This window comes from Hyla sarda, chromosome 6 (assembly GCF_029499605.1).
Source record: "Hyla sarda isolate aHylSar1 chromosome 6, aHylSar1.hap1, whole genome shotgun sequence".
Lineage (NCBI taxonomy): Eukaryota > Metazoa > Chordata > Amphibia > Anura > Hylidae > Hyla > Hyla sarda.
This window is the reverse complement of record NC_079194.1, coordinates 118,558,450-118,568,563: the sequence shown is the minus strand read 5'-3', so window position 1 is coordinate 118,568,563 and position 10,114 is coordinate 118,558,450. Positions and strand designations below refer to the sequence as shown.

General features: G+C 44.5%; 1 protein-coding gene across 1 annotated transcript; it reads right to left on the bottom strand.

The window, feature by feature from the left end:
• Positions 1-930: 930 nt before the first annotated feature.
• LOC130276029 (collagen alpha-1(VII) chain-like) lies at positions 931-9,473 on the bottom strand. Its single transcript, XM_056524827.1, has 5 exons — positions 8,536-9,473; positions 5,954-6,073; positions 2,938-3,000; positions 2,636-2,809; positions 931-1,503 (listed from the first exon to the last, which is right to left on the bottom strand). The coding sequence occupies exons 1-5, from the start codon at positions 8,651-8,653 to the stop codon at positions 1,478-1,480; spliced, it is 501 nt and encodes a 166-aa protein (XP_056380802.1). The 5' UTR covers positions 8,654-9,473; the 3' UTR covers positions 931-1,477.
• Between the last annotated feature and the right edge of the window lie 641 nt (positions 9,474-10,114).

The following is a 10,114-nucleotide window of genomic DNA, read 5'->3' as shown; positions in this document are numbered from 1 at the left end:
ACAAGTACATCATTACTTGTTCTTTTGACCAATATTCAAACCTCGCGCCTTTTCCACCACCTGAGTGCACTCAGCATCATCTGGAGCAACTGATAGGAGGACACCGCTTCTGCTCACGATGACATCGCTCCTGCACTCAAGCGCTCGCTGAGCGGGGCTGCTTGCCTAAACAGCGACTGCCCCGCACAGCTGGAGTCGCCGCAAAAAGTATGAGCAGAGGGGACAGAGTACCACACCAGTGCCCAGCCGAATGGGTGAGCGGAACATAGTCCCAGCATCTTTCTTAACAGGAACGCAAGCTGCATAGCAGCCAACACTGGGAACTTGCACTGTAAACTTCTGCCATTAGAATATTATTGTGATCACATCTTTTTCCACCCAGCATAAAGGAATAGTTCATTTACCAACCACTACAACATAGTGGTATACACCTTGCCATAGGACTGCCTTATTTTACAGGACTGGACATACTGCACAGCTATTTCTTTCCTTTACTGGAACATCTATTACAGCATGGACAGATATCTGAAGGACAAATGCATATTTTGCACAACAGGGGATTGTAATACAATTTTTTGTTGTTTTTACAGCTTATATACTATTTTTTACTGCTTTATGTATAGGTGGGAATTGCATGGGCCATGTGACATCCCTAACCACTATTAATAAATTGTATATTTTATCAGCTATTTGTTTAGTAGTGGTCAGATCATTTTCCCCACTGTGTCTTACTTTTTACTCTTCTGCTTCCCATCCCACTCTTCTTGTATTCCCCCTTTCCCTTTCTCAAAATTTTCACTACAATCATCATTTGTATATTTTTATTCATCTTAATAACATTTTTACTATTACTATCATACCATTATTAATACCATCACCATTATCATTCTCGTTGTGTCCTAGCATATCCCTGTAGAGAGCATTGAGGACTGTATTTTTTCCAAAGTGTCACTAAGCAGATAATAAACTTATAAAATCCATAGCAACTGGTCTGAGCTTACTCAGGTCTACCTACAACTCAAGGCCCACGGAGCTGAGGGTACAATATGGGCTGGCAGGCTTGGAAGGATCCAGACCATACTGTTCTGTGTCTTTCTTCTATTTATTCAGATATTTCATAAGGAACCTCTGACAGCTGGTTATACTGAAGAGCTTTCCTTTATTTAATGACAAATAAAGATCTTATTCTGATGTAACCTATAACCTCTATAAAGGTATTTGATAAAAATTTCCCTTTCGGTAGAAAAATAGTATAAAATATAGCACCAATTCTCTGTTACGGAAAAGTTCTATGCACCATATAATATGAGATATCGGAATCATAATTACATTAACAATAAAAAAAATACAAATATTTCCCAGATGTAACGACAGCGGAACATAATTTGGACCCTGTGACTTTCAAGGATTTTTCTTCTCGGATTTAGTGAATCTTACAAAAATATTACAATATATTTTTCTAGATTTTCACAATGTCTTAGCTTCCGTCTTCTTGAGGTTTATCTGCAAATTAAAATCAGAAAAAATAATTAAGGATAATTGAGGCAAAAAGATGCCCCCACTGTTTTGTAGTCGATGAAGAGGTGGGCCCTAATCTGCATCAGATCCATCCCGATACATGCAGGTTAAGGGAATCTATGTTGTGCTTTAATATTCAATATTTGCAATATGGATCACATCATAACCAAACTATAGTAGTGGAAATCAGCTTTTCCTACTTTAGAGAATAAAAGCTGGTGTAAAGAGATACGGAAAGTCCAGCTCCCCTGCTAATTCCCGTGCTCTGATTCCCACCTAGACTCCGTGTGCCCAATATAGAAAGAAGAAACGATAATCCAGCACTTGGGAAAATTGCAGCTTTATTTTCAAATCCTCTATAACAGCGTGGAGCTGATACACTTCACAACATCTGAAAGATCTTGATGCGTTTCGAGCACATGCGCTCTTTGTCAAAAGAGCGCATGCGCTCGAAACGCGTCAAGATCTTTCATATGTTTTGAAGTATATCAGCTCCACGCTGTTTTAGAGGATTTGAAAATAAAGCTGCAATTTTCCCAAGTGCTGGATTATCGTTTCTTCTTTGTAAATACTCCCTGTGCCTTGAATTACCAAGAGATAGAACCCCTTTTGACTGTACTCATGGGAGCTATTCTATGTTGTTCCAGCTATCTCCCCTGCCCCAAAAACTTGTCTGTGTATTTCAGTAAATAGATATAGGAGGTTCACTGGCAGAAGTCACACACAGTCCTGGTGCCTGAGGAGGCTTATACATCCTATAAAAAGACACCAGCATTTTAAATGACACATGGAACCTTGTTACAGATTTTGGTATGGGGCTCAGTTACGCAAAGAGAGGGAGACACTGGTACCATACACTTCTGGCAACAGCTTATCTTCCAGGAAAAAAAGAATTGAGTATGTTGAAATTCACCTTGCCCATTCCTTGTTGTACCACATGATCTGCCTCTGGGGGATAGTCAGGCAACCTAACAATCCAGTCTTAATTATAGTAGAAGCTCAATGATCCCCCTAGTGGGTAACTTTGTGACTCTTGGTTTTAGCTTTTGGTGTAACTTAGGTAAAATGTTTAATGTAATGAATAGTTCCATGAAAGGTGCATAGATGTGTGACCAACCTTCTTTTCTGTGCACACAATGTAGCTCACATTGATCCTTCTCATCAAACCTGTTGAGATTTCCACCGCAGCCGCTGTACACAAATGGGCGACATTCTCTCACCCGCTGATTATAATACCATTTTAATGTGTATTTGGTGCATTCCCCTTCCAACATTGGGAGACTGCATAAATCTGAATAAACATAACATAAACTCTATGTATTAATAGAACTGGGCATCTCTATATTTATGGCAGCAGTATAATAATACTATAGCATAAATAGTATAGTATAGAATAATAGTATAATAGGCAATATTTACCATATTGTGAAGTGTCTCTCTTATTTCGAAGGCTGACCTCTGATGCTGTTGGGACTGTCACATCTGTAAAGTAAATATATTCCAAAAACATACTTTGGGGATCAGTCGACGTTGTTTACATTTATTCACAGATGATTATAGAGGTTGTACAAGAATAAAGGAATATGACTGCTTGCTTCTAGAAGGAGTGCCACACCAGTGTTACGCCGAGCGCTCCGGGTCCCCGCTCCTCCCCGGAGCGCTCGCTTCACTCTCCCCGCGGCAGCGCTCCGGTCACATCCTTTGACCCGGGGCGCTGCGATTCCGCTGCCAGCCGGGATGCGATTCGCGATGCGGGTAGCGCCCGCTCGCGATGCGCACCCCGGCTCCCCTACCTGACTCGCTCTCCGTCTGTTCTGTCCCGGCGCGCGCGGCCCCGCTCCCTAGGGCGCGCGCGCGCCGGGTCTCTGCGATTTAAAGGGCCACTGCGCCGCTGATTGGCGCAGTGGTTCCAATCAGTGTGTTCACCTGTGCACTTCCCTATATCACCTCACTTCCCCTGCACTCCCTTGCCGGATCTTGTTGCCTTAGTGCCTAGTGAAAGCGTTCCCTTGTCTGTTCCTAGTCCGTGTTCCTGACCTCCTGCCGTTGCCCCTGACTACGATCCTTGCCGCCTGCCCCCGACCTTCTGCTACGTCCGACCTTGCTTCTGCCTACTCCCTTGTACCGCGCCTATCTTCAGCATCTTCAGCAGCCAGAGAGGTGAGCCGTTGCTAGTGGATACGACCTGGTCACTACCGCCGCAGCAAGACCATCCCGCTTTGCGGCGGGCTCTGGTGAAAACCAGTAGTGGCTTAGAACCGGTCCACTAGCACGGTCCACGCCCATCCCTCTCTGGCACAGAGGATCCACTACCTGCCAGCCGGCATCGTGACAGTAGATCCGGCCATGGATCCCGCTGAAGTTCCTCTGTCAGTTGTCGCTGACCTAACCACGCTGACCGCCCAGCAAGCCCGACAGATCGCCCTTCTAACCCGTCAGCTGTCGGAAATGTCCACCATTTCGCACCAACTTCAGTCGCAACTTCTCCAGCAATCTTCTCCTCCGCCAGCTCCTGCACCTCCTCCGCAGCGAGTGGCCACTCCTAGCCTCTGCCTGTCCTTGCCGGACAAATTTGATGGGGACTCTAAGTATTGCCGTGGCTTTCTTTCGCAATGTTCCCAGCACTTGGAGATGATGTCGGACCAGTTTCCTACTGAAAGGTCTAAGGTGGCTTTCGTGTTCTGCCTTCTGTCTGGAAAAGCCCTGTCATGGGCCGCACCGCTCTGGGACCGCAATGACTCCGTCACTGCCTCTGTACACTCCTTCTTCTCGGAAATTCGAAGTGTCTTTGAGGAACCTGCCCGAGCTTCTTCAGCCGAGATTGCCCTGCTGAACCTGGCCCAGGGTGTTTCTTCCGTTGGCGAGTACGCCATTCAGTTCCGTGCTCTTGCTTACGAGTTGTCCTGGAATAGTGAGATTCTCTGCGCGACCTTTAAAAAAGGCCTATCCAGCAACATTAAAGATGTTCTGGCCGCACGAGAGACTCCTGCTGACCTACATGAACTCATTCATCTAGCCACTCGCATTGACATGCGTTCTTCCGGATGGCGTCTGGAGCTCCGCCTGGATATGGACTTTGTTCGCACAAAGCGTTTTTTCTCTCCGGCTCCTCTCTCCTCTGGTCCTCTGCAATCTGTTCCTGTGCTTCCCGCCGCGGAGGCTATGCAAGTTGACCGGTCTTGCTTGACACCTCAAGAGAGGACACGACGCCTTACTGTGCCTGTGCGGATATCTGCCTCTACCTTCTCCTTCTCTACTCTGCTCTTCTTGGATTCCGGATCTGCAGGAAAATTTTTTTTGGCCTCTCTCATCAACAGGTTCTACGTTCCTGTGACCAGTCTCGCCAGACCCCTCTACATCTATTGTTTTTACAATAAAAGATTGGACTGTCTCGTACGTTTCCACACAGAACCCCTCCTAATTTGCATCGGACCTCATCACGGAAAAAATTTGAGTTTTTTTTTCCTCAGGTTCTTTGGCCCCAAGAAGAGGGGGAGACCCAAGGGGGGGGGTACTGTTACGCCGAGCGCTCCGGGTCCCCGCTCCTCCCCGGAGCGCTCGCTTCACTCTCCCGGCGGCAGCGCTCCGGTCACGTCCTTTGACCCGGGGCGCTGCGATTCCGCTGCCAGCCGGGATGCGATTCGCGATGCGGGTAGCGCCCGCTCGCGATGCGCACCCCGGCTCCCCTACCTGACTCGCTCTCCGTCTGTTCTGTCCCGGCGCGCGCGGCCCCGCTCCCTAGGGCGCGCGCGCGCCGGGTCTCTGCGATTTAAAGGGCCACTGCGCCGCTGATTGGCGCAGTGGTTCCAATCAGTGTGTTCACCTGTGCACTTCCCTATATCACCTCACTTCCCCTGCACTCCCTTGCCGGATCTTGTTGCCTTAGTGCCTAGTGAAAGCGTTCCCTTGTCTGTTCCTAGTCCGTGTTCCTGACCTCCTGCCGTTGCCCCTGACTACGATCCTTGCCGCCTGCCCCCGACCTTCTGCTACGTCCGACCTTGCTTCTGCCTACTCCCTTGTACCGCGCCTATCTTCAGCATCTTCAGCAGCCAGAGAGGTGAGCCGTTGCTAGTGGATACGACCTGGTCACTACCGCCGCAGCAAGACCATCCCGCTTTGCGGCGGGCTCTGGTGAAAACCAGTAGTGGCTTAGAACCGGTCCACTAGCACGGTCCACGCCCATCCCTCTCTGGCACAGAGGATCCACTACCTGCCAGCCGGCATCGTGACAACCAGTTTACAGACACAACTGTCTGGTAAGGGAGACCAGTTACATTAAAGTGAAGGGGGCTGCCCTCCATTACTCTATACAGCATATGGACATGTGTGGCACTGTTTGTGGAAGAACGCAGTAATCTTTTTATAACCCTGTACACCTGTACAATTGTCCTGGCACAACATACAGACCATGCAGGCCACTAAATATTGTACTGACCATCTGAAAGGAGAGTGCTTTCTGTCCCATCTTCATCCATATCTTCCTTATAATCGTCCACTGTGTATATATGCTCATAGTCAGGATCATTGGTGTTCACTACAACCCTCAGTTCACGTCCTACATGAAATCATGGGAGCATGTGTGTAAAAAAAACTGTACAGACTTTATGAGAAAGAACAAAAATATAGACCTAAAGCAGAAAAAGCAAAAAGTAAGGAGATGCTAAACATGAGAAAAGCACCCAAACCCAAAGTCCAACCATGTCCATTCCTTGGGAAGAGAATTGCATGTGTAGCAGATTCCTCTTTATTTTGTCATTTTATTTGTCATGTTTGCATCTTCAATAGTGGATGTTGCCTATTTTTAATAGTTCAGTTGTTTAAAAGAGCTCAAGTAATGGGATGCAAACTGTGATAAAAGGTTGAAGCCTCAAGTCAACCAAAAGTACCCAACACCAGAAGCCTTTTTAAAGGTCCTCCCAAAAAAAAAACTTTAAAACATTGGCTCTGATTTACTAAGAGTGGAGTGTAGTTTTCTTTGTGGGTTTCCCCCCCCCCCCCCCCGGTATTTACGAATTTTTTCTACATTTTACACATTACCCTACATCTCACTATCAGGCAACACACCCTTTTTTAGTGGCCACACCCCCTTTCCCCCAGAGGTCATAACCCATTTTTACATTTTCAGAGTAAAGTGGACCCTTAGTAAATGAGGCCAATTATGGTTTTTGCCCACCATGTACTATGGAGCATGTTCATTAAAGAAGTTGTGCGGGAATAGAAAAACAGAGCCAATTTCTTAAAAACAAAACAAAAAAAACACTCCCTGTATGTCTGCAAGTTGGGTGTGGTATAACAACTTGGTTCCATTCACTTCACTGGAACTGAGCTGCAGAAACACACCTAACCTGGAGACAGACAGGGAGTGGTTTTTGAAATTAATCAGCTCTGTTTTTCTATTCCTGGATAACCCCTTTAAGTGGATACTAAAGAAAATCTAGATAAAAATAAAATTACTCAGTAGTAAGAGTGGTTACTAAGAACCAGCACATACAGATACAAATACCTACAATACCTATGTAATATAAGATTCAGGTGAGGTATAGAAAAGGGCTTATATAAGAAAACTACAGACAAAAAGCATAGACATCCATTTGATCCTGTTTTGGATGGTCCCGTTTAATCTACATTTTAAAAGCTAATCTACTGAGAATCTGCCATTCGCTTGGAATGATAGATTCTTAAAAAAATATAAAAAGCATTTGCGCGCACACTCCTGGCTTTGGAATGGGGCAGCCAAGTTCCTTGCTCTAATTGTTTCAGTCATTCCTGTGAACTCACTTGTAACACAAAAGGAAAGGATGTTATAAGTAAATCTCAATGTAAGTCATCAGACAGCTAGGTATGAGCACACATTGGAAACATCTGTTAGTTAAAACAATGGTGGACACCACATTGACAGGACATGACAAGACACATCTTCAATCGCAGTCTTTTTTGTCTTCTTGTAAGCGTGCTTGCATGCTTTTGTCTCCCCTGAAAGCTTGTCTTGATGCCTTTTTGAGTGAGTCAACCACAATGAAAGCAATAACACAAGATGCAGAGCTAAGAAGGTGAACCACCATGTTTTTCCCCGCAAGACACACTCTGTGACTGACCACCATATGATAAGCCAGAGCAGTTGTTAGGGACACAGCCCATCATTACGTATGCTGTTGAGCATGACCATTATGTATGTACATTACAGTACAGCCATAGACATTGAGGCTTGTCTAATAGATTTTTACTCCAGTTCAGACAATCATACTGCTGATAGGTTTATGGGATCATGCAGCCAGTTAGTAGACCTTGATGGCCAGATCTGGACTTAGTCTTCTTTATCTCAATTTTTTTTATTGATCATTTATATCGACTTCTCATTTGTTGTTCCAAACTGCAAATAATTTACAACATTGGCCATCCGATATTTTATTTATATTTTCTAGTTCTACTAAGACACATCGCACTGCTCGGACATATCACAGAGACATAAGGGAAAGCTGGCAAGGACATGAGGAGTAAATATTTCCCAGGAAATTCTTGGTTTAATAGATGAATCTTGGCTACACCAGTTTCTACTTTTTTTTTTTTTTTTCTGGCAGTTTTTGTGCCAAAGTCAGAAGTCGATCAATTAGGGAGGAGAAATGTAAGTCCTTCCTTTATATTTCCTATTCCTTTTGAATACACTTCTGGCTTTGGCTCGAAAACTTCAGTGGCAGTATTCCAAAAACTGGCAGAAAAAAGTGGAAACTTAGCCTAATAGGATGTCCATCCTCAAGACCAATATGACTCTCACATGGGGGAGCCATTGACCAGTTTCCTACACTTGCCAGGTGAGTAAAACTTTTGCCAGCCCTCCCCTGAAAGCATGTCTTAGCCCGGCATGTAGTGACAGACGACATGGAAGCACAGAAGAAGCAACACCTGATTGGTTTAGTCTCTCGAGTAGACAAATTTGTAAAGCAGAAAAGATTTGTGGTGTGGATAGAAATTGCAACTAAACCATCTGCTGCAACGTACATCCTGGCAAAGCCAACTCACCCTCATCTTCATCAATGTGAGAGAACTTTAGGGCTGGGACTGGGACAAAACGAGGGTTAGATGGATACGATGGGGGAGATGGATAGTTGGAAACATAACCTGGGAGGTGCAAGGACATAACAATAGATTCAGATGTGTAGGGCACAAGACTGGTAAGTCAATATGGTCATGATGAGAGATAATCACATGCTTTATCACATGCCATATGCATCAGAAAACACTGGCAAGTGGATGCAAATACATAATCTATGAGACGAAAGAGAAACTGACTAAAAAGTGAAAACAGAAACAGCAGCTGCATTAGTGTAAAAATATATTTTAGGGGTTGAGTTGCAATACCAGATGTAACCACAGACAGGAATGGCACAGTTTCTGGTGCGGATAAAACAGACCCTATTTTCTAATTCGGAAGAACCTCTTTAACTTAGTTTGCACTAATGCAGCTGATATTATCTTGATTTGACTTTCACACGAGTTTCCCTTTAAATACAGTATATAAAAAAGGTGCATGCATGTTCACAGTGGGGCAAATAGTGTTATTCTTACTGGCAACAAATAAAGCACAACTGCATGATAACCAATCCCACTCTGCCTACTGTTAATGCCAAAAGCCCCACTATTGCCTAAAGCATGTTACATTTTTATTATTATTCTGGAATAACAATATTTGCCACCTGAAAATGCATGCAAATACATATGTACATGATTGGATCATATGGAGAATATAGAAAGGAAATCTTGTTGTGGGTGTATAATGTATTTGAATAATATTAGTAATAAATTCATGGGGAAATCTATAAAATATATAAATATACATATAATGTTAGAAGTCCATATGTAAATCAGAATATATCACTATGCATTGATGTCACTGAAAGTGGTAGACCATATACATATCGTCTTACCATATCTATATGGTCATATTAACACAATGGTTTTCCATAGGTTGTAAGCTTTTTAACTGGAGAATTTAAAGGGGTACTCCACTGGAAAACATTTCTTTTAAAACAACAGGTGCCAGAAAGTTAAACAGATTTGTAAATTACTTCTATTAAAAAATCTTAATATTTCCAGTACTTATCAGCCATTGTATACTACAGAGGAAGTTATTTTATTTTTTAAAGGGGTACTCTGGCACTAAGACATCTTATCCCCTATCCAAAGGATAGGGGATAAGATGCCTGATCGTGGGGTTCCCGCCGCTGGGGACCCCTGTGATCTTGCACGCAGCACCCCGGTTACATGTTTGCTCCGGGTCTGATTACTGGAGATCATGGGGGCCGGAGCATTGTGATGTCATAGCCCCGCCCCCGTGTGACATCACACTCTGCCCCCTCAATGCAAGCCTATGGGAGGGGCGGGACCCCCGCGATCAGGCATCTTATCCCCTATCCTTTGGATAGAGGATAAGATGTCTTAGCGCCGGAGTACCCCTTTAATTTCCTTTCTACCTGACCACATGTGTTCTCTGCTGACAGCTCTGTCCATTTCAGGAACTGTCCAGAACAGGATAGGTTTGCTATGGGGATTTGCTCCTGCTCTGGGCAGTCCCTAAAATGGACCGAGGTGTCAGCATAGA

What these genes read in the sequence shown, in the direction of transcription:
- LOC130276029 (XM_056524827.1), bottom strand. Translation starts at nt 8,653, where the DNA reads ATGTCCTTGCACCTCCCAGGTTATGTTTCCAACTATCCATCTCCCCCA. An exon ending in AAGCACTCTCCTTTCAGATG is followed by an intron (nt 3,001 to 5,953) that starts GTCAGTACAATA and finishes TTTACTTTACAG; the next exon opens with ATGTGACAGTCCCAACAGCA. An exon ending in GAGAGACACTTCACAATATG is followed by an intron (nt 2,810 to 2,937) that starts GTAAATATTGCC and finishes ATGTTTATTCAG; the next exon opens with ATTTATGCAGTCTCCCAATG.